The sequence below is a fragment of the Metarhizium brunneum genome, chromosome 2 (genome assembly GCF_013426205.1).
Source record: "Metarhizium brunneum chromosome 2, complete sequence".
Classification (NCBI taxonomy): domain Eukaryota; kingdom Fungi; phylum Ascomycota; class Sordariomycetes; order Hypocreales; family Clavicipitaceae; genus Metarhizium; species Metarhizium brunneum.
In genome coordinates this window covers 1,395,008-1,422,023 of record NC_089423.1, presented here as the reverse complement: position 1 = coordinate 1,422,023, position 27,016 = coordinate 1,395,008, and the positions used below count along the sequence as shown (strand labels likewise).

Below are 27,016 nucleotides of genomic sequence, written 5' to 3'. Positions count from 1 at the left end.
CAGAGTCTACAAACATGGTCGCACCGTTCGGCCAGACTCCAGACCCTTCCATGTTGAATTTGTAAAGCGTTGGATAAGTGGCTTTGCTAGCTCGCATCTCTCAGCTCTCAACTAGCAAGATTCACAATTCAGTAGTTCCAAACCCGTAGAATCGACCATACGCAAAGGGTGTCGAGACGGTAGACAGCTTGACAAGTTCTCACTAGGCACAGACGCGCGGCTTCATATTCACTGTCATGGTACGCATAGCTTTGGGTAACAACCACTAAAGAGCACAACAATTTCACTCAAAAGACACTGCGCCTAGTCATTCACATGGGTCTATATAACCCCCCGTCAAAGTCCGATGAAGCGAAGCCCCCCCTCTTACAAAGTGCTAGTACTCGGTAACGAGCTATTCTCTCATCCATGTGTATTCATCCCTACTGGCGTGCTTGGGCATTGTGCTCCGAGCACTAGCTGGGGGTGAATGCGCTGTCCGTCCAACTCCAACTACCAACTGTCGTCAGATGTCGTACTTGTGCGGCATGTCTGTTTCCTCTGTACCATCGTTTGGCACGTTTGGATGCTTGGCGAGCATATTGTAATGCTGCACATGGCCCACCCAATCAAGGATGCTGTGTTGAATCAAATTATCATTGTATGCCCTTCTCGTGGCATTTGTATCCTCACCCCCCGGTGCTTGCCAGGGTAGGGCCTGCAGTTGCCTGACCATTCGCTGTGCCGGCGGCAGCTTTACCGCCGCCGCGTCCTCGTCGGCCTCGACCGCCAGGCGCCTTCTCCTTCTCCTTCTCCTTCTCTCCATTTGGCGTTTGGTCATCCTTTGCTGAGCCGCCTGGCGCAGCCGCAGCAGCAGTGAGCTTCTTATCCTTCCGCTCCACCACCTGTACGTTTCCCTGACCAACCTGAACGGGGCTGGCAGCCACAGCCTTGACCAGTGCTTCGTGCTCAGAAAAGTCGACATAAGCAAAACCCTTGCGCTTGTCAATCTCAACAAGCGTAATGGTTCCAAATACGCCGAGAGCCTCTCGAAGCTTTGCGTCGTTCACTCCTTGCGAAGCATTGACATGCTTAATAAAGGCGCGGGTTGCGTTTGCTGAGACAGCGGGTGACTTCTTTTGCGAGGCTAGCTTGCTGTTAGCTTTCTCTTTGCCAGCTTGTCTACCGTTGCCATTCGAGTTCGTCACTGGCCCAGAGGCTTGGACCTGGGGTTCAGCAGTTTTCTTGTTGGTTTCGGAGTCGTTCTTCTTCCTCAAGATAACCGGAGGGTTGGCTACAGTCGGTTGCGGACCCGATATCTCGTTAGCAGCCGGTTTACCCTTCTCAGCACCACCTTTGCCACCGCGATTTCTCCGTCCAGCCTGTGGTTTCGGGGCGACTGGGCTGTCGGGGCGACTTTTCGGTGCTTGTACTATGACCTCAGCGGGAGATGCTGCGGATGCAGTAGAACTGGCAGCATTGGCAACATCTGCGGTTGTACCGTTATCGTCCTTGGTTGAAGAGCTTGCTGCCTTGGCATCAGCCTCGGCCTTGGCAGCATCGTGACGTGCTCTTCTATGTGCGCTGCCAGGGCTAAGGCCAAGATCGCGCTGCAGTATTCTAGCGGCGGCAGCGATGCCAGCACGTCGGCTTTTGGGCGCATCAGTGGCCGCTGCAGCTGTAGTAGCAGCGGCATTGGCTGTCGCAATTTCGCTGGCCACCTTCTTCGCCCCCTCCGCGGCTTGCTCAGTTGCTGCCTTCTTAGTAAGAATCTTGACATTCTCTTTAGGCGTCTTGTCCTGCTTCTCGGTTCTTGATTCCTTGCCCTTCTTCCTACCGAAGGAGTCGTCGTCCTTGGCGCCACTCTTTCCTTTTCCAGACTTGGAGTTCTTGCCGGATCCATCCTTGCCCCTGTTGGCCTTCTTCTCCTTCAAAAACTCGACCAGAGGGGTGGTGATCACTTTGACCTCTACTTTGGCAGACTCGTCGGCATCCTCGACATCGATGCTCTCCCTCATCGGTGCAGGGTTGGCCAACCCTTCAAGGAAGGCCATGAATTCGGGATCTTGATCAATGGTGCCTTGTCGAGTATCCGTGCGCTTCTTGGTGCCTGGAACCTTTTTGTAAATTGAAAACTCCAACACGGGCGGGCCAATCAATGACGGATTCGTGAATGTTGATTTTGCATCCTCCCATGTCGCGTTCCTTACAACCTCGCTGAGGGGCATGATGTCATCCTTCCGCACCAAATGAACATATGCCCGACCGGGACGAGAAGGCTTTGAGGGGCTTGGTTGACGAGAGTCAGTATCATGGAAGACAATATCTAAAAACTCTGGGCTTGACATACTCGATGGAAATCTTTCCAGGGACGTAGGAGAACCAATCGACTTTGCCCTTGGAGATCTCCCACTCCGGTCCGAGAATAGAAATACACTCCTCCATGGTCATACCTGGTGGCAGACGACGAATCACCAGTTTTTCTCCTTCGTTTTGAGGTTTGGATCGCGGAGCCTTTGGCGCCACCTCCCCATCATTCGCACTCTAAGTCGAGTTAGATTTTCATCCGATTTTGACGGGGATTCACATGTCCAGAATCTCTCAAAGGGACAGGCTTACTTTGTGGGATGCCCCTCCTCGTCTGTCAGCCGGTCCCTTGCCCTTGGCAGGTTTTAAGGTATTGCCGCCAGTGTCATTGTCCTTGGCCTGTTCAACTCCATGTCAGAAGCCGGGGGTTTGACGTGTGGCGAAGGACTGGTCGCGACATACCTGTGATGCTCTCACTCGCTGTCTCACCTTGATCTGGTCAGACGGCTGGCTGGTTGCGCTGCTGGATGGACCGTTTGCCTTCCGCGAAAGGACTTGCGGGGGCTGTGTGGACATGGCGCATGCTGGGTGCGGAGAGATCTACGTTGACAGTCGGCAATCTTGCAGGACAGCGTGGGCGATGGGATTAAATATCTTACAGAAAACGAAACATCCAAAGCTCGCAAGCTAAAGCGCAAGTGAAGTCAAAAGGGCCTTGAGTTGTTACGGCCCTCAGAAGCCCCACAGATTGGTGGAGCTGGTTCTGCCCCAAGAGCTTTGGCTTCTGTGTTATTCGTTTCCGGTGCGCGCAGGCAGGTCACGTGGACGGATAGAGTTGGCTTAGTGAGTACATGTAGTTACCTACCTTGGTCGGTAGACGTGGCTGCATTTAGATAGCCATCGAAGTAACATCCTCTTGCGTGGAGAGACAATGAGAAGGTTAATAGCAGCAGGCCACAAATGCTCGAGCGAAGAGAAGTTTGCAGAGCATGGATGTGGTGGCAGTATGAGCTGCGTCCAAGGCACGCAGAGCCTTTCCAGCGTGGGCTGCAAGGGGGGAAGCCGCAGATGCTCAGATAAGCAAGCACATGAACATTTGGCTGAACTCTGGCTGGTCAACATCTGAAGTCTGGTGGCCACAGGTGCCATGTCAACCGCTGTAATCAGCTGGCCTCCCCTCCCAAACCCACTGTGCCCGTGCTACCAGCTTAGCTTCCACAGGCGCTTTCCACTGTGACATCAACCAGACCCCGAAGAAGATCCGATTATCGCTTCCTTGCTCCAGGCCTGATTACAACTTCACGTTGCTCGAAACCAAAGGCCGGACGGTTCATCCATCTGGTCCATCCTCTCCACGGGATTACCACTATCCGTTACTACTGTGGCGGGCCGTGATAATCCTCCCGGCGGCCGCCATTACGACGAGCCCTGCGCACATCCAAATCCTCATAAAATATGACGACAAACATCCCTCGGCCTGGCCCCGCCAACTTGGGTCCCAATGCCGGTCTAGACGAATGGCTCGAAGAGGCCAAACAATGTCACTACCTACCTGAGAGGGCCATGAAGGAGTTGTGCGAGAAGGTCAAGGAGATTCTTATGGAAGGTAGGCACTGGCTCTGTCGCTGACCCAACGCGCGAGCCGCGCTGACTGGGCGAACACAGAGTCCAATATTCAGCCCGTTTGCACACCTGTCACAGTTTGCGGAGATATCCACGGCCAGTTTTATGATCTCTTGGAGTTGTTCCGAGTGTCTGGGGGCATGCCGGGCGAGACCAATGTCCAGGCCCCCAAGACCGCGACCACTGTTATCACGTCCGACGATATCGAGCCGCCGAGCGAAATCACAAATCCAAAGCTCAGGAAGAAGCTGCGGTCCCCCGTAGGTGACGCTGGTGCGGGCGGTACCGAGGGCGAAGATGATGCCGACGCCGTCGCCGGTTCTCGTCCGGGGTCCGCGCTGTCAGGTGCCAATGTCACCTCCGCTCAGAGCGCCGAGACTCGCTTCGTCTTCCTGGGAGACTTTGTCGACAGAGGCTATTTTAGTTTGGAGACATTTACCTTGCTCATGTGCTTGAAGGCCAAGTAGGTACCATCTGCTTCAAATCGAATGACCGTTCCACGGCTAACAGTTTCGAAACAGATACCCCGATCGAATTGTGCTTGTCCGAGGCAACCACGAATCTAGGCAAATCACACAAGTCTACGGCTTTTATGAGGAGTGCCAGCAGAAATATGGCAACGCTTCTGTGTGGAAGGCCTGCTGCCACGTCTTTGACTTTCTTGTCCTTGCAGCTATTGTCGACGGCGAAGTTTTGTGTGTACACGGCGGACTCAGTCCCGAAATTAGAACGATAGATCAAATCCGTGTTGTTGCTCGTGCCCAGGAGATTCCTCATGAAGGAGCATTTTGCGACCTGGTCTGGTCAGATCCCGAAGATGTTGAAACGTGGGCTATCAGCCCGCGCGGTGCCGGCTGGCTTTTTGGCGACAAGGTCGCTACCGAGTTCAATCATGTGAATGGATTGAAATTGATTGCGCGGGCTCACCAGCTTGTTAATGAAGGCTACAAGGTATGATGTGTTCGGACAGAGAATAACTTTTGCTACGCATTGGGTGCTAACCATGGGCAGTATCATTTTGCCGAAAGCTCTGTTGTGACAGTTTGGTCTGCGCCGAACTACTGTTACAGGTGCGGTAATGTTGCCTCGATCATGACTGTAGATAAAGACTTGAACCCAAGATTCAGTATATTCTCGGCCGTGCCTGATGACCAGAGGCACGTTCCTGCGAGCAGGAGAGGACCGAGTGACTATTTCTTGTAATGCACGATGTTAGAGGGTTGTTGCGAAATTAAAGGCTGGGAGAAAGCTTTTAGATGTAAACTAGCATACGATTGAGATATCCATGACTTGTGGTATGAATTATAACGGCATTTATGGTTATTTGGCTACTCAAATAACGTTGGCAAAGGTGTAATGGTGGCCTCATCGCGGGTTGAGTTGAAGCCCAAGGTTCCAGCCTTCACGCAGATTGTGGGCCGTTTTTATCACTTTGACTTTCAATTTTTTGTCACCACGCTCGCGTCAAGGCAGACATGGCAAGCGCATTTAAAGTGGAACAAGACACAAGTTACTGCCATTAAACGATATGAATGATCTTTATTCGAACCTACTCTCATATCTCATCCAGTTCGATGCTGTTCCAAAGTACGACTAGCTGAACCGCAGAATGCCTAGGCCTCAACCTCACACTGACCCAATCCAAACCGCCATTGCAGCATGGCTCACCTCTCTTAACCCTCCAGTGAACGAAGATTCTACGGCCTGGAAAATGAGTCTAGGAGAACATGCACCCAAGAGGTTCACTATATACGAACCTATGGCGCTTTTACCCGCCGGCAGCTTCACCAGTGCCTCGTGGACCACGGAGCTCCAACGACACAACGGAGCGACCACCGACTTCCTCTGGGAGTTGATTCTGGAAGAACTCTCCAAGACCGGCAAGTCAGACTTGCGATTGACACACTTGGCGGTCAACGAAGGCATCCCGCTGCAAAGTCAAGAAAGAAAAGAGGAAAACATCATTCGCAGTCCGAGTGGCTTGCGAATTTTATACGGTGATTTCGGCCCCGGTGCCCCAAGCAGCATCTCTCCTTCCAACGAAGATTTCGAAAAGGCCTTTTGGGTATCTACCAAACAAAATGGGATATATCAAACGTGGGCGCCCCGTTGGACAATGTTCAGCAGAGGCAACGTCAAAGAAAAAGCCCGCCTGCTCCAGTTTCCAGCGGTGCCTAGGAAGAAAAAGGACGGCAATAAGTCACAAGATACATGGGCGGTAGACTTATACGCCGGCATCGGATACTTTGCATTCTGCTACGCGAAACTGGGGTTCAGGGTGCTCTGCTGGGAACTTAACCCGTGGAGCGTGGAGGCTCTTCGTCGTGGAGCACACTTGAATAAGTGGACTGTCGAGGTTATCGAGGGGGAGAAGCTGAAGCAATCTACAGAGGAGATTATGAACAGTACTGCTTCGATTGTGGTGTTTTCGGAGAGTAATGAAAATGCGCGCTGGAGAGCTGAGAACATGAAGCAGGAGGGGGAATGGCTGCACGACGTGAGGCATGTCAATTGCGGATTGTTGCCTACGAGTAGATTGACGTGGGATGTCTCACTATTTTTGACAAGGAATGCGATAATTCGTGGGGGGGAGGCGTGGCTGCATCTTCATGAGAATGTGGGCGATGCTGAGATTGATTCCAGAAAAGACGAGATACAGACTCTGTTGAGGGAGAATCAGGATGAGAAGAGTTTGACGAGAGCGATTACGGTGGAGAGGGTAGAAAAGGTCAAGACATACGCGCCTGGCGTATGGCATTGTGTGTTTGATGTGCGTATTGTTACAAAATCTTCATGAAAAATGTTGATACAGCAGTCCCCTCCATATCTATGCGCCACCGGTATATTCCCCCCCCTCGCTTCTGAATCTATCATTCAATAACTTACTCCACGCAATCCCATTCGAAAGAATTCCACAAATCCAACCAATCATCTGATTCAACGCCGAGATACTCGTCCCCCTTGAGCTTAATGTCTCCGAAACTTGGCGGGGATGTTCTCTTCGATAATCGACTTTTTATCCATTGCCTCTTGTTCTTCTTGCGCCTTCTCCAACTCTTCGTGGTGCTTGAAATGCTCAATATCCTCCGGGTGCGTCAGGTCCTCCAGTTTTGTATTCTCATCGTGATACTTTTCCCAGTGATGGATTTCATACTCGTATTCGTCGTCACCATGATGGCCCGGCCCAGTACCCATATCAGGGAGCGTTTCGCCCCCGTCGATAAACTCCTGGAACTCCTTACCCGAGACCTCCCCGTCGTGATCCTTGTCCAGAAGACCCATGAGGTGTTGCAGGACCTCTAGCTTCTTGTCGTGCGACATATCCCTATTCGAAGGGTCCATTAGGCCGTAGGTGCGCATGATTTCTTCGCCTTGCCAGGCACCATCGGAGTTGTAGTCGTGGAGGGCGAAGAAGGCGCCAGTATCCCAGGAATCGATGTGGTGCTCCTCTGTATCGATTCATGTCAGCGATTGAACTCTTCTTGTTGGGTCGCTAGATGGCCTGGAATGCCGATCTGGGTGTGAGTGCTGAGCTTGAGACATACCGGCCATGTGCTTCTCCATCCATGTGGCATCTTCACTGACCAAGGGCTTCTGGCCGTGGTTGCCGTGGGCGCTGGCCAAGCCCGAGAGAGCAATTGCTAGTAATAACGGGGTCTGCATGGTTCGGGCTTTGACAAGTGTGCAATTGGGATTCAAGGGCACTCAATTGCTGGGGGCTGTGATGTACGATGGGCTGGTTAATGTAGATTCCCTGAAAGGGGCCCGCCTTCGGTCGATTTGGCTTTGAGCGGCGGTTGATAACCAACTTTGGAAACAGGCGCCGGATGCAGACTGCTGGCGACTCCGGCAGTTTCGAGCGCTGGGAACATTGAGGGATCGGTATTGGCCAATCAGCGGCGAGAAGGGGGTTTTCAGCGTTGCATGTCTCTTGCTCCGAGACGAAGCCCCATGCATTCGTCAAACAACCCAGCATGGAGGTGGAGTGTGGAGATCTGTTATCGATAAGCGGTGCGCAAACAGGGAATTTGCTGACAGAGCATCGCAACTTCATTTGGGATCATACTGCCACATATCCCAGTGATACCATTGACACCCCTGGTACCAGTACAACTGCTTTTCGAAGCTGCAAGAGTAGACTCATACACCGTAATCAGTTCTGGCCCAAGCGGTTGTTTATTTGTGGAATTTGATCTCAGTTTTCTCACCTGAATCACTACGCCATTTTAGCAAGCTCACGCGTGGTGCCTCGCGTCGAGCCGCAAGTCAACATGAGTAGACAAATTGAGCAGGCATTGCTATCAATGATGCCGACATATGGCTCAGATTTACCACCCTCCCTTGTGGAACTGGCAGGATCACTGCTTGCCCAATCTCGACACCGGGCAAGCACATTGAAGGCAGAGGAAGAGATAGCTCGACAATATGCATGTGCCAACATAGCTTGTGATCGGTCAGTATGGTACCGTGTCAAATACCGCCATATACCTGCTGACACTCTTGTAGTCTGAAGATCACTCTTGACTTGCCACCTATTGAACCTCGCCCCCCAATTCCCCCGCGTATCTACAAACGGCTGTATACCCATTTGGACAATATCTTGCCCAATCCTACAGCTACACCAAGGCCAACCCGAAATCGAGCTCCAAGCTCCAAGCAACGAGACAAGGACACACCATCAAAGTCGGAGACCCGCCGGATACCATCAAGAGGAACTCCAACAAAGGAGGCAGCCCTGGCTCCGTTCCGTACGACACCAAAAAATGGCGGTACCCCTGCCAAAGGACACATCCTCGACTCGCAAAACTCGAATGGCCATCTACACCCTTGGATTCAACCAGTCATTCGATTTATGTGTGCCGAGTCGGATCACAAACGGCTTGCACCAACGGTTTTCGCTGGTATGGAGCATATCCTCACACAAGAGGGCCGCCCAACCCAAGACCAGTGGGTTATTCATCACGTAACCGACCTATTAGCAGCCGTGTACTTTTTCGTCATTATGCGTGTTCGATCAATCACGTCTGGTGCCAAGATTGACCGCGAGGGATATGTACCGCTTCGAAAAGAGATTCTTGCTCTTGTGGCCAAGGCCAATCAAGAAGTTGCCGTACCTGATGTGGATGAATCCGACGCCTGGGAAGGCTGGAGTGACCTCAAGTCTCGAGACTTTGATGCCGCTGTGGCCAAGGTCAATGAGAATGATTGGTTGGCTGGCGATTGGTATGATGGGATTGTTGACGTGATTAGCTCTATCGTAAGGACAGATGCAGGCCTGTCAGATGATGATGTCGAGAACTCAGAAGCTCTCCTGCCTACCCGGCGTGCGGATACAATGCTCCAAGAACGATATGACTTGTTGAGCGAGGCTAGAAAATCAGACTTCATTGCGTGGCGTGATATCATGCTCGACAAGATTGCACAGGCAACACCCGTACAAGTCGTCATGGAGGCTGACATTTGATAGCATTCATTTCCTCCTAAAGACATACAAAATACAAGCGAAGGTCTTCTATTCTACTCTGGTCTACTCTATTCTATGGTGTCGATTCTATTCTATCAAGTTGTATCGAACAGCTCGACGATTTACAGGACGGTTCATTTTCAGCTAAGCACCCCCATTTAGTTATTCTTTCTTTGCCTTACAGGAAGGAGGCTTTCTCCTCCTCCTTGGGTCTTCCGCCCTCATCAGTGCCACCACCTGGGTGCCATTTTGAGGCTACAGACACGTTGGCGTTGTAGTTGGTAGTAATGTCGAGTCCAATCGTGAGCCAAAGCAAAAGACCTTCCTCAGCCCCGTCGCCAAGGTAAGTATACTTCATGAATGGATCGTAGTCTTCGGTCGCCTCATCACCAGTAAATTCATCCTGGCGATTGTTCGTGACCGGTTGCTGATTTCGAATGTACGGCTCATTCTTCTCAACTTCGGCAATGAGAGACTGGTCAAAGTAAACCTGTCCAATATGCGAAACAGTGCCACCTTCAAAAGTTCCGTTTGACAGGATGGTGGCATTGTCTGTGGACATGACGTGGAAGTGGTTGGTTCGACCAATGTAGTGGCCTGGGAAGATTGTGCTAAACTGCACCACGCCGTCCTTGTCTGTCTGCTGAATGCCGCGGCCGAAATTGGTTTTCAAACCACCTTGGAGTTCAGCCGTCACGCCAGAATAGACACCAGTGGAGTTGGCGTGCCACAGGTCAATGATGAGGTTAGGAACTGCCTCGCACGTATTGATGTCAATGAATTGGAAATCCAAGTGTGAAGCAACACCTGGTTCTCCATCAGTAACATCTGTCCGGAAGGACTCGCCCTCAACATAGTATGGGCCAATGATAGTTTCCGGGACAAGAATGCAACTCGCGTTGGAACCAAAAAGGACATCCAAAGGAGTATCAAGGTTGTATCCCTTGGCAGTCTCGTTATGGGAGAGATCAAGGTACTTCTCAAGCTCCTTGGGACCTCGACGCTCAGCGCCTTGACATGTTTGTGTTAGTACAATTATTCAACCAACAAAATTCGAGAATTGTAACTTACGAGTCTTGAGTCCTCTCTTCACACGCAGCTCATCAGCCCAAGCAGCACGACGAGCTACAGCTCGTTCCTTGAGGGCAATGGCAGCAGGGGAATCAGCACAGTTGGCAAGACTTCTCTTGGAGTGTGCTGCAATGCGACGAAGAGTTGCGGCTTGTGCCTGGCGCTCTTCTTCAGTCTCAGGATGGCCATATACGACGGCTGAGAAAGCCAAGGCCGCTGTGAGGGAGGGCAAAATCATATTTGTCTTGAAACAGTGAAATTCAATTTACTGTTATCAGTTTCTTTGTATTGTTGGATGGCGACGGACGAGACATATCTGGGCGTTCCCCGTCTTGCCTTTATACTCGCTCAACTGGTCAACCGACTCTCTTACACTCCGAGGCATCAACGAGTTGCTACCAAGTCTCCATACAGAACCCCGTTCATTGTCCCCGTTATGATTTCGTCACCAGCGATTTGTTGATGAGTCTCATCTCTGCATAATTGCGACATTTTGCAATGATCCTCTTGGCAACTGCTGTTCCCTTCTTCTTCGGAACTGATACCGGAACCTGCGCCTTGGAATTCTTCCTGCATGGAACGCGCGGTGTTACAAATTCCAACAGCATGTTCGTCCAAGGTAACATCTGCTGTGGAATAGGAACCGGGGCTAATACCCCATTAGGGTGTCTCTCAAGGCGCAGTGTAGATCCAATGAAAGAAGCTTGGGTAGGTTTTTGAGCAATTCACCCAAGAAACCTGTTTTTTGATGCTCTTAGTCCGTGCGAGCCCATGGCCCAAAACACCGAGTGGGATAGGAAGTAAAAAGAACGTTCGCGTCCCAGACAGCCAGAGTTTGCGTGCTACACTTTCGTAGACCATACATGTTGCTCCACATTCCTTTATGCCTACATACCATTATTTCGTGCTGCCCTGTATTTGAAACTACCAATAACGGATATGACTACAAGAACAGCATCGCCCGCCAGTGGTTGTCAGGGTTCAAGTTTCGGCGCGGAGGCCAATGGTCTCCTTGTGGAGTTGGGTCACATCGATGCTTGATGTGTTGACCTTAAAACAACCCGGTTGGTTCTGGTTTGCGACGGCTCAGCTTGCAAATGAGAACATGGGTTAATTCGGTCACGCAAATTGGCGCAATCATGACTGGCGGGTGTTGGTCTCGGCTTTTTCTCGCTGGCTGGCCTCATTTCCTGGATGCATTGAATGCTCACTTTGACAGCGGGACTTGGCCCAAGAATGCATGGGTTGCCAGATGCCGATCTCTGGATCTGCCCAGTTCATGCGATATATGTATTTATGTACCTATATATGTATGGATTGTTCTTGACGGGCGACTCAAGACGAAACTTGGCATCTTTGGACAATGGTCCGGTTCTAAGGTTCCAAGACGTATCAGGAAGATTATGCACGGCACGTGCCAAACAAGTTCGAATCACACCTTCCAAACTAAATGTTAGACTATATCTTCAGACATCCAAAAAGTCCTCGTGCTACAGCCTCCGAGTCACATGGTCGACGGGATTCTAGCTCAGCCGTCCGGGAACATATGGATGTCCGGCGCTCAACCCGCCGCAGACAGCCCAGGCCTGGCCATTCACATAGCTGCTCTCGTCGGTGCCCAGGAACAGGGCCACCCGCGCAATCTCGTCTGCGTGGCCGCCTCTTCTCGTTGGGTTCAGGTGCCCAATCTTCTTCTCGTTGCCCCTCGCCCTGGCGGCCTGGTACACGGGGGCCGTCATGCCCGTCTCGATGAGACCGGGGCAAATGGCATTAACGCGGACCCCCGTACCGGCGAGCTGGTACGCGATGGTCTGGGCGAGAGAGACGACGGCCGCTTTGGAGGCTGAGTAAGGGGTCGAGCCGGCGTTGGAACGGATTCCGGCGACAGAAGCGGTTCCGATGATGGATCCGCCTGATGTAGGCTTGGATGGCGATGTTTTCATCATGGCAGGCGCGGCATACTTTGCCGCCAGGAAGACGCTATGTCTCGGCATTAGCCCGTGTTGTGGATACTACTTTGTGAGGCTTGTGGTTCTGAAACTTGATATAGTGCTGGCATAAAAAGAACCGTAAAACCAAATGGCTAACAGTGGGGGGCCGGGGGACTGTTCGGTGAGAGGTTTTTTTATTATTTTTTTTTTTAATTCGTTCTTTACCTTAGAGTGTTTGTCTTGAGAACCTCCATGAAATCCGAGTCTTTGAACTCGGTGAAGACGACATTCAATCCCGTGATGCCGGCATTGGCAAAGAACACATCCAGACGGCCGTACCGGTCAAGAGCGTCATCTACCACGGCCTTGACTTGGGCCTCGTCTGCGGCGTCGAACTGCCAAATGTGGACATCTACCGCCGGATATAGGCCCGTCATCTCCTGCTTATGCGCAGCGAGGTTGGAGTCGGCGTAGTCGCAAATATAGACTGCCTTGGCGCCATTCTCTGCAAATTGGTGGGCCGTTGCGCGGCCAATGCCCAGGGCCGAATTTGCACCTGGGCAACGCGGGTTGGTTCGAGGTTAGCCTGGGTTCCCTATCCAATTGCATGATGAGACGCTGTGGGTGATGTGATCTGCTGGCTGGCGGGTGATGCGTGCGGAATCTCGGATCATGGTGGATCGTACCTGTGATGATGACGACTTTGCCTTCGGCTCGAGGGCCATTGGACTTGCCGGCCACCTTGGCGATCCGTGGGAGGCCGCCCGGTGACGGCTCAAGCTGCTGGCCGATGGCAGTGATTCTTTTTTGAGCTTGGTCTGCCATTGCGTTTAGCGGGATCAAAGATGTCGTGACTCGTGGGTGAATGCGTGGCTCCTAGTCGCGAAAAGCTATTTGCATATGCAGCGGCGGCCCCGGCTACTTAAGAGATATGGCGAATAGCGGGGGCGGCGAGAACTGATGTTTCGGATGTCTGTGCTCTGTGCTCCTTTATGAGGCATACATACATTGATGGCTAGCCGCCGGTGGGAGGACAAGTGGCTTCGATGAGGGTGCAAGATGTGGTTTTTTATGAGCTCGGCTCGGGCTGCGAAGAGGTGGGCAGCTTGGGGATCCGGGGCCGAGGTTCGAGGATGTTTGTGCCTGCGTCTTACTGGACCGGCTCCGTGTTCAGATGTTGGGTAACGGGTTGGTGGACGAGAGAGGCATGGGCGCATGGCTGGGGATCTACACGTCAGCCCCACTCGTCCGAATCCGAATCTGGAGATGCCATATTGACATGTTGATACGTCAAAAAACGAAAGAAAAAACACCGGCGTACGGATTATCCTCTACAGCATCTGTTCGGCATCGGGTAATACATGTCATATCATAATCAGTTGGCTTTCTTGTGCTCCGACTATATCTGATGAGACTGCCGTAGCTGGCTGCGCCCGAAACAAAGGCTCACCCCCGTCGGTTGGTTCCTTGTTGCATCCTCAGGAAACAAAATCAAACAAAACAACAGCTCATGTCCAGGGCACTCCATCAACTGATGATTCGGTTTCTGGTACGGAAACAAATGTCGGCTATGAGGTCAATTTTTTTCCTAATAGAGTCTGCCTACGCGTCTACCTATTATATAATGTGCGTGCACCGATAAACGGGCAACTGCTGCCAGCTGGCGCCTTTGGATCTTTCGCGACTTCCTTGGACAGACGCATGCCCGTGGCACCTTCCGCATCTTCATGCACTCTGCAGAATATTTTTGTCAGGAAGAATCAAATGTAACTTGACCCCTCACATGGATTTCTTTCACCATCAACTGCGAAGACGCCTCTGAATTTTAAGGCTATTCGTACCCAGCTGCTCGTTAAACTCGCCTCCGACGAGATTCTTCTGTTACACACCCTTCGCCATGCCACCCGGTGGCCCTCTCGTTCCTTGTGCCCTATGCAGCTTCACTATTGGCAGCTACGACACCGATCCCTCTGGCCCTGTCGCCTGGGCCAGTCAATTCCGAATCTGTAAGAGTTGATGGTGTGCTTCCCATTGGGGACGAGCTGGCCTAATTTCGGTAGTGTACAGAGGACAAGCCGATGTCCAGATCAGCGGCGTCGGGTTCCACGATCCCTCTGATCCCAGTGACTTCAAGACACCCCTGAATCGCGAGTGTCGCTGGGATAATAGGGGGCCGCATGCGGCGGAAAGCGTGCGCATCGGCGTGCTTGGCCAGGCTCCAGTCAACCGTCTACACGGCTTCCCGTTGCACGAAGCTTGCTGGTCTCTGTTGGACCAGACCTCTTGTCCTCAGCCGGTGTCGTTGGGCCGTCTCTTTGGCCTTTTTGAATCGCTGACTTTTCCACTTGAAAATGTCTTTTGGCTTCTAAATTCTGGTTTTCAAGATGGCGCTTTTCTTCATAAAAACCACAAAGACCACTATCCCTGGGAGGGCCATTTCGAATATCTTTCTAAAGATTCTGAATTATGGCACATTGCTAGTCAAGATCCCTGCAGGGTTTCGGAGATCAAGCGGCTTCTTACCAAACAGAAAGGGCGTCCGCAATGGGCTAGCAGAGCTATTCCGTACCGCCAACCCGCTGCTAATGATTGCTTTGCCCTTCTTCCTGAGACGCTGTGCCTCACCATTGCGTCTCTATTGCCGACGGTAGATGTTTTGAGGGCCCGCCAAGCCTCTCGGGGCTTTGTTTCGGTCTACTACAACAAGCACTTCTGGAGGTCTAGGTTTTCGGCAGCCGGCGAACGCTCTTGGCTCTTTGAGTCCCAAAAATGGGGTCCCAGTTTGGACTGGCGCAGTATATATCGTCGTACAACTAGAAGACAGTGTAGCCCAGGCCTGCGGAATAGGGCAAGAATTATGAGTTTGATCCAGCAGGTCTTGGAAGTTCTGTCATCAAAATGGAACGAGGCACCAAGCTCACCTACACCATACCAGGGAACTGCGAAATGGCTTGAGGCCAATGCCAACCTAAATGAAAGCATCCTCGTGGCCGGGCTCGCCAAATGCTGTCGCCAGATTCAAGAGATAGAAGCAAGCTTGCCAACTGCGCCTTATCAGTTGGCAATCTCTACTACGCGGCTTGACAATGTTCAGTATATAGCTGGCATCCGAATACTACGCCGAAGCCCAGACAGAGATGCGTGTCTGGGCTTCAGCACGCATGGACAAGAGATATATCTGGACATTACAGAACCTATCTTAGGGTTCAATTTGGCGGCAGGAGCCACTGGTATTCAAGCTATACAGTGTGTGTTAAAGAATGGGAAAACGTTGGGATGGATCGGGAACCCATCTGATCTCCCAAAGACACAGCGACTCGTGGTGTCTACCTCAATAAAGTCTATCAAAGCCGGATTTGACGTACGTGCAACTCGAGTCGGCCTTTTTTATGTACCTTCTTGCTTCAGTTTGCCAGAAGCTTTCTGACTAGATTTCTGCAGAGCTTCAAAATGGTCAGCCTGGCAATCACGGAGCACAGCGGCCCTCTTTCCGGAGAAAAAACTACCGGCAAGGTCTCATTGAGGCATTCAGCTTTTTGGTACCCTCGAATGCCTTACAACGGCTTAAATCTTAATGACGATTATTTTACTGCAGCAGAATCATGCAATACGAGATACCGACCCCTCTGCTGGACCGAATTTGGTGGTCGCAATGGATCGCATCTTCGTAGCGTAACGGGCGTGTCTGTGACATGTTTCGCAGCAATCCGTGGCATCAGATTTCACTATGCAATACATACTCCACAGAAGATGGGCAGAGTAGGAAAATACAAGGCTGGGCCGCACGACAGCGTCATGCACTTTTCTATTGATGGGCCTGGTGGAGAAATAATCGACACCATCGAAGTATTTCTTCAACTTCGCAGTAACGATAAGATGAGAATGGTCTACATGGGGGACGTGCTCGTAGCTTTCAGGGCAAGTTTCATCGTTTGACAGCATTTCTTTAGAAGGGAAACTTGGAGCTAATATCTTCTCAATGTACAGATGTCGACAAATCACAAACGAACGTTTCATTTTGGCCTGGAGGAAAGCAAAATGGGTAACCAAATTTTGAAACAATTAATCACTGTTTCTCCAGGATCTACTATGACTGGTTTATACTGGAGTCAGGTACGAACAAACATTGACGGTTTTTGTTCAACGGTGGATGTCGCTAACTTGTCTGAAGTATTTGGGCAAAATTACGGCTCTGGGAGCCATGTCGGCCATTTGTCAATACCCAAAACGCAACCCCCACGACGGGAGCGTGGGGAAGGGCTAGCTAGAGGGTGCCGAGGCAGGTTAACATCGGGGCGACGTTATCTCCACCACCGGACATAAGGGTGCTAAATGAATATTGACGTCAAGGCTTAGAAATGGCTCTCATGGAGGGAAGGGGGGGCTGGCTTATAAATATGTCGGGGCAAACCCAGTGTATCAAAATCATGTTCATTCCAAAATTGTATTTACTCACATTGCCCGATTTGACTGTCGAATCTCCCAATTGACGCACGATGACCAAGGTCCTTCTTACTGGTGAGCAGTGAATTGAATTGGGAATCCGGCAGTAGGAATGTAGAAACTGATAACCATCGACATTTTTAGGCGGCTCGGGCTTCATAGCTGGTAGGTGCATACCCCGTCGATTCAAACACTACCTCACAAAGCATTGAAGAGGTTATTGTTGGCTTTGAGAATAACTGGAGATGGCGCAACCCCTCTCTCCCCACCTCATCCATTGTCATGCCCGTGATGCCACCAGCGGAAAACAACCACGCCGGAGCCCAGATAACGCCATACTAACCTCGCCGTGATGTGATAGCCCACATCCTAGACCAGCTCCTGAGCAAAGGTCACACGGTCATCACGACTGTCCGTTCTGAGCAGAAGGCGAAGCCCATACGTGACGCCTACAAAGACAAGGGCAGCCAGCTGGAAGTCGTCGTAGTCGGCGACATTGCAAAGGACGGTGCGTTTGACGAAGTAGTCAAGAAGCCGGGTATCGAGGTGGTTTTGCACACGGCCAGTCCGTTCCACTTCAAATGGAGTAAGTCATTCTGACACATATAAAAAAAAAGATTTGGGACACAACACGTCCCGGCAGATACAGCATGAGATGCAGCAACAGCCGCTGACAAAGAGGTCGAACACCCACAGCCGACGCCCAAAAGGAGCTCATTGACCCGGCCGTGATCGGCACAACCGGCATCCTCAAAGCCGTCAAGAGATCCGCGCCGACGGTCAAGCGCGTCGTCGTCACGTCGTCGTTTGCCGCTGTCCTAGACGAGAAGCACCTCTCGGACGGCTCCCACACCTTCACCGAAGAGTCCTGGAACCCGGTCGGGACGCAAGACCTCGACGCCTCCTCGCCCGCCACGGCGTACCGCCTCTCCAAGACGCTGGCCGAGAAGGCGGCGTGGGACTTTGTGGCCCGCGAGAAGCCCGGCTTCGACCTGGCCACCATCTGCCCGCCGGTCGTCTTCGGCCCCGTCGCGCACCACCTCGCCTCCCTCGAGGGCATCAACACGTCCAACGAGCGCGCCGCGGCCCTCGTCACCGGCGCCTGGAACCGCGGGATCCCCGCGACGGGCCCCGTCACCGTCTGGGTCGACGTGCGCGACGCGGCGCTGGCGCACGTCCGCGCCATGGAGAGGCCCGACGCCGGCGGGAGGCGCCACCTCACCATCGGGGGCAGGTTCACGAACCGCGCCATGGCTGAGATTGCGTGGGCCGCGTTTCCCGAGCTGGCACGGCAGGGCAAGTTGCCCGGCAGGGACGTCGAGGGCGGAGGGGCGCCGCCCGCCAGCGAGAACTTCAGGTACAACAACGACGCGACCGTCAGGGTGCTGGGCATGGAATGGACCAGCCTGGAGTCCAGCATCACCGACTTGATCCGGTCGCTCGAGGAGCACGGCATCTAACAAAGGTGCCGACCACACATCGAAAAGGGCAAAGGGCGCGACGAGGGCATAACGTTGAATCAAAATTAGCTTCTCTAGACGACCCGGTTTTATAATACAACAGGAGGTTGAAAAAAAAATTTAAAAAAAAACAGATTATTTCGCCCAAACGAATGCCATACCATGCGTAGTGAACCGTACCCTGTGGTCCTAATTTAATCGTTCATGCCCCAGGCCAATGCCAATGCCAATGCCAATGCCATGGCATCGCAACCCAACGCAACCCAAATGCTGTGCAAGTCGTGCTCATACACCAACGCGTACATGTCTCATATTCCATTACTTCATACTCCTCTCACCATCATTATATGCCAAGTCAATATCAAAATACAAAACGGTTCATGGTTTCATGTCGATGAATACATCACCTCCTAAAGGGCGAGTATGTGCCGCCCAGCCTCTCCATGTCGCTCTCATCCAAGCGCGGCCTCTTCTCCCTCCTCTCCTCTGTTGTGGGCGACCCAATGGCTACCCCAATCTCCTCTGGACGAACATGGTCCATTTGCGAGTCCAACGGTGGTGACAGGGGGTTGACCTGCCAGTACTTCAAGGGCGGAGAAGGCAGCGCCCGCGTTGGCGGAGGTCCCGGCGACACGAGGCCGTTGACTGGGCTGAGAACGCCGCTCTTTGGAGTCCGCGGTGGAGTCACCCCTGTTCCCTGGAGGGTAGACGTGGTGGATGTTGATGCGGCTGGTTTGTGCGTCTTGATGGCCGGTGGTGTTGTCCTCGTAGGAAAAAGGTTGTACTGACGACTACGGCCTGGTGCTCGCGAGTCTGGGGACGCATGGTCATGCGTTTGCCCATCACCCACGTAATAGGACGGCATGTCTTTGGCAGAAGGTATGTTCCCCAGACTAGAGGGCTTTCCCCAGCGTGTGTGGTGCAAGCTTCGCGATGGCCGGACTTCGATGGAGCCCTCGCTCCTTGTTATCTGATGGAACCTTCTCTCGCCAAGTCTCGGAGGCGGCCTCAACTCGTCTAGCCTAACGTCATTTCCGCCCTTGGCTGGGATTTCGGTCCCCGGGGCCATTGGCGGCGTCGAGGTGGTCATTTTGGGAAACGGCGACGCGAGACCTGGCGAGTTTAGCACCGTTGAACTGGCATTCGCACTGAGGCCCTTTTTGTCGCTCTCCGTGGGGGAACAAGGCTGACCTCCTCTTCTTCTTCGCCGGCGGAGCTGCATGTTGATGAGAATGACGACCAGACTCACTGTTACGACGCCGGCGATTGTGCCCAGGACAATGGTGACAATGACGGCGGTTGATATAGATGCGTTCGAGGATGTGTTGGAAGGGGTGGCTGTGGGGGTGATGGTGCCGGGCAGCAGAATACCAAGTGAAGGGTCTTGGATATATGTGCCGGCGGCGGTGGAGGGGGAGGGAGACGGAGGCGGGATTTGGCGGTTTTCAAGGGCGGCGGGCGGTGTTTGTGTTGGTTGTTGGGTGGACGATGAAAGAATCCGAGCATGCTTGCTTGTTGCTGCGGTCGTTGGGCCGGGCGTCGTCGTCGACTTACATGGATTGCCCTGAGCGGTGTGGTCACTGTGGTGGTGCGGTGATAATGACGGAGGCGGTGGTGCTTGCTTTGGTCCTGCATCCGTATCCGGCGAGTGTTGGGCAGTCGGCTGGAGCGCTGAGTGGCCGGAGAGGCTATTTAGACCTTTTGTTAGAAGGTTCAAGGATGGGTGGGAGTGTGTAAGTGTCGACGAACCGCTTCAGGGTGGCAACGAGTCCTTGGGCAGGCGTATCGCGCACCATCGAGTCCAGTTGGCAATCGCAGGCGCCGCAGTCTGCTCGTTGAGTAGAGCAGCTTGCTCGGCGCGTGCAACTGCTGCTTCTGCTGCGGTTGTTCTCGTCGTGGCCTTGTTGTTGGTTCTTGCATCTGCAGATGCGGTCGTGCGCACCAACGCCGACATGAACGACAGGCCCGGAGCGGCTTGGCGAACAAAGAGAGTCGCAACCATGACGGTCAACATTCGCACCGACCGTCGAAGACGACGACGATGTTCGCACCAGCGTTTTGCTGTCCCTTGGACGACGCATAAACTCGCGCGTGGCTGTGGCTCGACTCCCCCTTCCCGGCGCTGCTCTTACACGCCCACATCCGCAGGGATGAGGCCTCGGCGTCGCCCTGGCCATCGCCTGATGGTCCCCAATGACAGATTTCGTCTCCACGAGGCGATCCCCGCCGACAGATGCCATCCGAAGTCGAAATCCAAAAGGCTGGGAAAGGGGGAGCGCCCCCGAGCTGCGCGCACCCTTGCTTTTCCTTTCTTTTTCTTTTTTCCGCTCTCGTGTCGCTTGTCATCTGCTTCCCATACGGGCACTGCCAGTATCTCGATGGTTGGGAGGGGGGATCCACAAAGTATGAGGACCGAACAAGGTGAGGGAGTCTTCAAACAGAAACGGCGTCAAAAAGACCACTTCCGGGTTTGATCTGAGAAAGGGCGCCCGTCTCCCGGCCAGCGAAGTCGTAGTAGACGTAAGTAGAAGCGGACGCGGTCGAGGAAGAAGAGGATGAAGGGAGGAAGGAAGAAAGAAGGAAGGAATTACAATAGAGGTGAAAAACAAGGTTCTCTGGTTGGCAATTCCACGCAGGATGGCTTGCTTTGTTGTTTAATTTCCAGATAACCAGAGCCGCATGAATTATACACGGAGAGGCCGGCAAGGGAAGGAACGACCGACGACTCGTAGGCCCTCCCGCAACCCGCCACCTATTATTTATTTTATTTTTATTTTCCGTCCGCCCAGTCAGTGTGATGAGAAAAACGTGGCAGGACGCATTATTCGTGGCCAAGGGGGGGGATAACAATAGAGCCCTTGTAACAGATTTTTTGGTGTGCCTGGTTTCCTCGATGCCCTTGAGGTTTCGCCAAGACGGATTGCTTCTTTGCAACGGGCTTGCGCCGGATGGAATCGAGGCGAAAAGGGCAGTTTTTTTCCCTATCATATAATGTGTCACAAGGAGGGGTGACGAGGGGGAAGGGCAAGAGCCAGAATAAAAAGACGGGGACGCATTGAATAGCCCCCTCTGAGGGAGAAGAAATAAATCAAGAGGAAAAGAAGCCGGATGGGTCCATGTACGGCGATTGATTCACGCCCTCCAAGCGAGAGACATTGAGGTCAGTGACGATGGGGGTTAATATTGTCGCACAACATGCAGCGTGCCGCTCAATAGTACATACTCTTCTTTTCGTCTGCCGTCGTCTTCTTTTTCTTGCCCTGCTTGACCCCGGAAAAAACGACTCGTACAATAACAAGGACCAAAGGATGGGTCACTCGAGCTGAAAAAAAATAAGAGAGACGTATTGTATAATCACGTACGGGGGTCGCACAGAGTTATAATTCTCCCGTTGCCCCTTTACCATTCCCCGGCATACACATACTGCCCATGCAGGTTTGAATTTAAACCCTGCCAATGCACAACAGACAAGTGTGCCTTCGTAGCCAAGTTGGCAGCCATGTACCTGTTGTTTTTCTCGTTTTCGGCCGTTGGCAGCCCAAGAGGAGCGAGCGACGCATGCAAGTCAGCCTTATGTGAAATGAACCCCTGCGTCACAAGCATCAACCATGTCCTCCGTATACTCGATACAGGAGACTATCTACAGCCCTTGCTTATTGACATGTTGGTTTTGCTAGTATTTCTCCGGTTGTCTTGGCCTTTTTTGTCGTCCTTGTCTGAAATGCAAGAAATCAATGCAACTGACACCCGATGCCGTTGTGGCGTCATCAATCCCGCCCCCCAATACGGAAGACTCTGTACCGACTACACTCTGTGCCCAAAGAAACATCGAGGAACCCACGGCCGAAGAAACGGGCGCGGCGGCCCCCAAAGCCAGAGATACCCAAGAAAGCGCCACTTTCGTAAGCGGATTAAAAGCCTCGCTGCCAGTACGTGCAATATGTACTCCGTACACGGGTTCCCTGAGAGAGTGGAGGAAGGTCAACAACAGAAACCAACCCCACGATAACGGTGCGTTGCACAGAACCACGGGCGGGAAGGAGATGAACGCTACAAAGCTGGAGAGAAAACCCAATCATGCTCCCGAGCACACCGGTCGTACAGCCATGTGCCCGTGTTCAGAGACAAAAATGTGCCAATCATGTCTTTTGCTTCGCGAGCCCGCCAGTCGCTTTGTTCCCTGCGGTTTTTGTCTCTCCCCTGTCATCGTGGCATTTATCCGAAGAAGGCAGAGAAAAGTTAAACCCCGGGGGCGAATAGACAAAGCCCGGCCATGTGCGGCCAGGTCACACGACCCAATCGGTTCACAATGGGAGTCGCAATCCGTCAGCTACGAGGAAGTGGCAGTACTACTCCGTACTGCGTACTCCCTCCGTACGGTAGGGCGGAAAGAGGGTATCCTTGGTTTTCCCCCCCTTTCACTGTGTGAGGGTGTGTGCTGTGTTGTCTGGCATATTGCAGATACGCGACGGGACGGGAGACGGGAGACGGGACCACCGGGGTGGGGGAGACTGATGTGATTGTATTGCGCATACGTGCGTCACGTCACGCTGGGTGAGTAAAGAAAAGGTGACGCTGGTTTGTGATTATAAATCAAAGAAAAAACACGAAAAAGAAAAAAAAGAGAGCATTGAAGTAAAAAAAATGTGTGACTTGCAGGCTCGCGTAGATGTGAATTCTGTGCGGTCCTTCCCCTTTTGGCTTCTGCTCAGCCTGATCGGGTTGTTTTTGCAGCAAGAACGAGAGTCGAGGCTGCCGTATTTTATGCTTGACGTGTGTTTGGATGCGGGGCGGCGACGACACATAATCGCCGAACAAGATCATGCTTCGGAATACATTGATATGTCGGCACATGATTTGGGTAAAATGCTTGCATTGCCGCTTGCTTCGCTTCGAGATTGTCTGCAGTTTTCTTTCGGCGACCTTGACATTACGTCCAATCTGTACTGAGTGGCCGTAATGCAACATGATATGAGGTAAGCCAACACTGTTGATTTGACATCCGGCATTGCCCTTCACAGAAACAGCATTCAACCAAAACATCATCAAGTCCATCGACACAAGAAAATATGCATTGAATGGTATATAGCCTAAACCCGTAAATGTACAAAGGGGCAACCGCCCGACATCCGCTCTTGAGAGAATACATCGTCAACTTGAGTCCAGGCCGGGAACAAGCTTTCCCATGCTCTGTCAAGGGTTACACACGCAGCCATCTGTCATCTGTCTCTGCTTCCTTCCAACTACCCCGGCCCTACTCCACCTGATGCCGATACCGACGTTTCAACTGTCAACTCCTGATGAATCCGCCTGGGCTGGTGGCGGTGCCTCTGACCCGGATGGCTGTGGATGCGGAACATTGCCCAGACCGGGTGGTTGGGGTGTATCCGAAGGAATTGGCAATACCAGCGGGCCCCTGGGGACAATGCTTCGCCCTGGCAGCTTCTCTCCTCGAATCACCAGCTCCACTTCCTTCTTGTCCAGAGTCTCATACTGAACAAGAGCTTGCGCCAAAAGGTCGAGCTCCTTCCGCTTTTCCGTGAGTAGTTTTCTTACGTCCTCATATAATTTCTTCAGAGTCTTTTGAACTTCTCCTTCAATCATAGCTCGAGTTTCGGAGCTGAGATTTTCATATCTTCTGCCATACTCCACGGGTCCCAGCACATTCGACATGCCAAAGTTGGTGATCATCATGAAACTCAAATCAGTAGCCTTCTCCAAGTCCTACGCGGGGCAAACGTCAGTAAACATCAATAAATGCCAAAAACAAAAGCCTTAACCAAGAGCCCACTTACATTTGATACTCCAGACGTAACCTTATCGTCACCATATCTCATCTCTTCAGCCATTTTCCCTCCAAGAAGCACGCGAATGTTAGACATATACTCGGCAGCAGTGTATGAGTACTTGTCCATTTGCGGCACGTGGGCAGTATGCCCCAAAGATGGACCCTTCGGCAGGATGGTGACCTTGTAGAGTCTGCTGGAGCTGTCCTTTTCAAAAAGCTGCACAAGCGCATGGCCGGCCTCGTGATAAGCTGTCATTTCCTTTTCTTTTTCCGTAACAACCATTGATTTCCTCTCGGCACCCATGGTAACCCGGTCAAATGCCCAATCCAGGTCTTCCTTGGAAACCACCGTGGCTCTAGCTCTGCTGGCTCGAAGGGCAGCGAGATTAAGCATATTTTCCAGTTCAGCACCAGATCGTCCAGGAGAGCGAGCAGCAATGGCATCCAAATCAACATCCGGGGCCGCCTTGATCTTCTTGGCGTGGTGCTTCAAAATAGCGAGGCGACCGCGAACATCCGGCAAGTCCACGTTGATGTGACGATCGAAGCGACCTGGTCTGGTCAAAGCCTTGTCAAGCAGGTTTGGCAGGTTAGTAGCGCCCATGATGATAATCTTGGTGTCTTGGTCGAATCCATCGAGCTCGGTAAGGAGCTGATTAAGAGTCTGCTTCGCATGTGCCTGATCTCGAGGGTTTCTCTTGCCGCCAATAGCATCCAGTTCATCGATAAATATGATGGCAGGGGACTTTGCCTTGGCCGCAGCAAAGAGCTCACGCACACGCTTAGCTCCCACGCCGACAAAGATCTCGTCAAATTCACTACCAGACATGTAGAAGAAGGGCACTCCAGCCTCTCCAGCCACGGCTCGGGCAAGCAATGTCTTTCCGGTTCCTGGGGGACCAACCAGCAAAACACCCTTGGGAAGCTTGGCGCCTAGGTCAGAGAAATTCTCTGGGTTCTTGAGGAATTCAACAACCTCCTGCAGTTCTTCTTTGGCCTCATCGCATCCATGTACGTCACTGAATCGGGTCGTCTGCTTCTCTGCCTTTACCTCCGAGTCCGTCTTGGCTCCAGGGCCACGTCTAAAGGTACTCAAAGTCTCGATAAGAATCGTGACAGCGGCGAAGCAGAGATACGTAACCACAACAAATGTCGCAAAGAATTTGACCCAGCGAAAGATGAGCGACCGTGTTGACTCTTGAACGACGACGTGAATTGGCTCCCCTTTGCCTCCTTTAGCTCCAGAACCGTACGAGCTACCAGCGACAGCAGCATTGGCAATAGCTTGCTCCTGAGTAGCCCATTGTCCTCTAGCGTATCCAGATGGAGCAGATGGCCCACTGGTGGTATTGGTGCCTGCGTTAAGTGCTGTCAATGCTTTTTTGTAAGCTTCCTCGGTTGCTGCGTTTGTCGCAAATCGTCCTGATTGGTAGCGTTCGACTAGGATTCCAGGCATGTTTGCTCGAAGGAGGAGCTGATAAAAGGCATTTTGCATGTTGGCATTGCCAGCGTTGCGATTCGCGGACTCTTCAACAGTGGCTAGCTGGTTGCGGGAGATGCCGTTTGAGCTGCCAAATCCTGTACCAAATCCTCTTCGCTGCATTGTCACACCTTGGAACGTAAATCTCGGCATATCTATCGAAACCAACGGCCGCCATTGCGCCCGTGGCACATATCCCTTGGGCTGGAATTGGGGTTGGCGCAAAACGGGATTCGCAGCACGCAAGCCAATTTGAGAAAGATTGGATACGGCATTGTGGATTTTCATCGGCACAGCACCTTTCGGTATTGGGGGGAGAGTATATATCGATGGATTCGCAGCTCGTATGAAATCCGGCAATTGCGTCAACGATGACTTGGAGGCAGTTGGCCCAACAGCTTGGGAATCAGATATAGGTGTCGGTTTCAACCGTCGCGTAGGCAAAGTCGCACTTCTCCAGGGTCCCATTAACGAATTCGCAATCGATGGCCAGGCCTCTGCGGCGGCTGACACCATGGCCTGATGGTTTCTGAGTCAGCTCATAATCACGCTGGTGACACTTAGCTCGTGCTCGTTCGCGTGAACTCACCGGGACGCCATGGAAAGCCATAACCCTCGCGAAGACCCCGCAGGAATAATGTATCAAGTGATAGAAAGGCCCTTCTGCAATCGCGTGATAGAGCACAGATGAAGAACAGTGGCTGCGGTCGCCGATGTCTTGTCAGGTGGATCAATGCCAAGTTCCGGTTCGGCTCAACGGCCTCAAATCACGGCGGTACACGCACACGACCGACTATAGCTGATGAGGACAGACCGCTGATATTAGCCGCTGGATATCTCTCTCACATCGACGCATTCATGATGTAGGTTGCTGTGTCGATGTCGATGTTGTATCCCCAACAAGCGTGGGTGATCGTGGGAATGATGTCGTCTTGCCACTTCGATCAACGGCGGCGGATCCCAACACAAAGAAGTTGTCGTGGGCCCCGATTTTTCCGTGGGGAGCCTCTTAGTCATCAACTGGAGGCTGGATGATCCGATTCCGCAACCAGCCGACAGAACCACATAGAATCCTTTACTCTCGAAACACCTACACGTGCATAGCCATTTGATTACTTAAAAGACCAGCAAAATGATGACATCACAATAAAGACGCATTGACATTTGCGAATCATACGGTGCTTAGAGGCATTCACTCGTACGTAAAATCCGGACTCTTGTATGCGCAATCACGGCACACCAACTCGGCAGTGCCAACCAACTCCCAGGCCAGGCTCCAACCATCACCCAACAGCTGCACCTCTGTGTCTGTATGTATAGCTGGGATGGACATTGCCGCCTATGTGTGTGGTAGCAATGAGGTGAAGAGCTTACGTAGTCTGCTTTTTTGTGGCTCATTAAGCGGGCGGCTTCAACAAAGGTGTCGTCCCGAAAGGCCTGCTACAGTGACTTTCGAAAGATAAGTATTCT

At 52.3% G+C, this 27,016-nt stretch overlaps 11 protein-coding genes across 11 annotated transcripts; 5 read left to right on the top strand and 6 right to left on the bottom strand.

Moving 5' to 3' along the window:
- Positions 1-668: 668 nt before the first annotated feature.
- UPF3 (Regulator of nonsense transcripts UPF3) lies at positions 669-2,862 on the bottom strand (the record flags this gene model as incomplete). The annotated part of the gene is made up of 4 exons (XM_014687843.1): positions 669-2,268; positions 2,330-2,523; positions 2,599-2,685; positions 2,749-2,862. 4 exons carry the CDS (start codon positions 2,860-2,862, stop codon positions 669-671), a joined length of 1,995 nt encoding a protein of 664 aa, XP_014543329.1.
- Positions 2,863-3,741: 879 nt separating this feature from the next.
- On the top strand, positions 3,742-5,112 carry ppe1 (Serine/threonine-protein phosphatase ppe1; the record flags this gene model as incomplete). Its single annotated transcript, XM_014687842.1, has 4 exons — positions 3,742-3,892; positions 3,952-4,372; positions 4,431-4,860; positions 4,921-5,112. The coding sequence occupies 4 exons, from the start codon at positions 3,742-3,744 to the stop codon at positions 5,110-5,112; spliced, it is 1,194 nt and encodes a 397-aa protein (XP_014543328.1).
- A 406-nt stretch (positions 5,113-5,518) lies between these two features.
- Positions 5,519-6,706, top strand: trm12 (tRNA wybutosine-synthesizing protein 2; the record flags this gene model as incomplete). The annotated part of the gene is made up of 1 exon (XM_014687841.1): positions 5,519-6,706. One exon carries the CDS (start codon positions 5,519-5,521, stop codon positions 6,704-6,706), a length of 1,188 nt encoding a protein of 395 aa, XP_014543327.1.
- Positions 6,707-6,876: 170 nt separating this feature from the next.
- On the bottom strand, positions 6,877-7,572 carry G6M90_00g033990 (uncharacterized protein; the record flags this gene model as incomplete). Its single annotated transcript, XM_014687840.1, has 2 exons — positions 6,877-7,358; positions 7,455-7,572. 2 exons carry the CDS (start codon positions 7,570-7,572, stop codon positions 6,877-6,879), a joined length of 600 nt encoding a protein of 199 aa, XP_014543326.1.
- A 608-nt stretch (positions 7,573-8,180) lies between these two features.
- G6M90_00g033980 (uncharacterized protein) lies at positions 8,181-9,373 on the top strand (the record flags this gene model as incomplete). The annotated part of the gene is made up of 2 exons (XM_014687839.1): positions 8,181-8,362; positions 8,416-9,373. 2 exons carry the CDS (start codon positions 8,181-8,183, stop codon positions 9,371-9,373), a joined length of 1,140 nt encoding a protein of 379 aa, XP_014543325.1.
- Positions 9,374-9,551: 178 nt separating this feature from the next.
- Positions 9,552-10,682, bottom strand: G6M90_00g033970 (uncharacterized protein; the record flags this gene model as incomplete). The annotated part of the gene is made up of 2 exons (XM_014687838.1): positions 9,552-10,384; positions 10,445-10,682. The coding sequence occupies 2 exons, from the start codon at positions 10,680-10,682 to the stop codon at positions 9,552-9,554; spliced, it is 1,071 nt and encodes a 356-aa protein (XP_014543324.1).
- A 1,285-nt stretch (positions 10,683-11,967) lies between these two features.
- fabG_0 (3-oxoacyl-[acyl-carrier-protein] reductase FabG) lies at positions 11,968-13,200 on the bottom strand (the record flags this gene model as incomplete). Its single annotated transcript, XM_014687837.1, has 3 exons — positions 11,968-12,424; positions 12,601-12,931; positions 13,062-13,200. The coding sequence occupies 3 exons, from the start codon at positions 13,198-13,200 to the stop codon at positions 11,968-11,970; spliced, it is 927 nt and encodes a 308-aa protein (XP_014543323.1).
- Positions 13,201-14,272: 1,072 nt separating this feature from the next.
- Positions 14,273-16,639, top strand: G6M90_00g033950 (uncharacterized protein; the record flags this gene model as incomplete). Its single annotated transcript, XM_014687836.2, has 5 exons — positions 14,273-14,381; positions 14,436-15,736; positions 15,817-16,305; positions 16,363-16,488; positions 16,547-16,639. The coding sequence occupies 5 exons, from the start codon at positions 14,273-14,275 to the stop codon at positions 16,637-16,639; spliced, it is 2,118 nt and encodes a 705-aa protein (XP_014543322.2).
- Positions 16,640-16,871: 232 nt separating this feature from the next.
- On the top strand, positions 16,872-18,278 carry azaE (Ketoreductase azaE; the record flags this gene model as incomplete). The annotated part of the gene is made up of 4 exons (XM_066130139.1): positions 16,872-16,893; positions 16,963-16,983; positions 17,180-17,404; positions 17,515-18,278. The coding sequence occupies 4 exons, from the start codon at positions 16,872-16,874 to the stop codon at positions 18,276-18,278; spliced, it is 1,032 nt and encodes a 343-aa protein (XP_065986242.1).
- A 403-nt stretch (positions 18,279-18,681) lies between these two features.
- G6M90_00g033930 (uncharacterized protein) lies at positions 18,682-20,280 on the bottom strand (the record flags this gene model as incomplete). Its single annotated transcript, XM_014687834.1, has 2 exons — positions 18,682-19,966; positions 20,072-20,280. 2 exons carry the CDS (start codon positions 20,278-20,280, stop codon positions 18,682-18,684), a joined length of 1,494 nt encoding a protein of 497 aa, XP_014543320.1.
- A 3,281-nt stretch (positions 20,281-23,561) lies between these two features.
- Positions 23,562-26,156, bottom strand: YME1 (Mitochondrial inner membrane i-AAA protease supercomplex subunit YME1; the record flags this gene model as incomplete). Its single annotated transcript, XM_014687833.2, has 3 exons — positions 23,562-24,002; positions 24,074-26,065; positions 26,136-26,156. The coding sequence occupies 3 exons, from the start codon at positions 26,154-26,156 to the stop codon at positions 23,562-23,564; spliced, it is 2,454 nt and encodes an 817-aa protein (XP_014543319.2).
- Between the last annotated feature and the right edge of the window lie 860 nt (positions 26,157-27,016).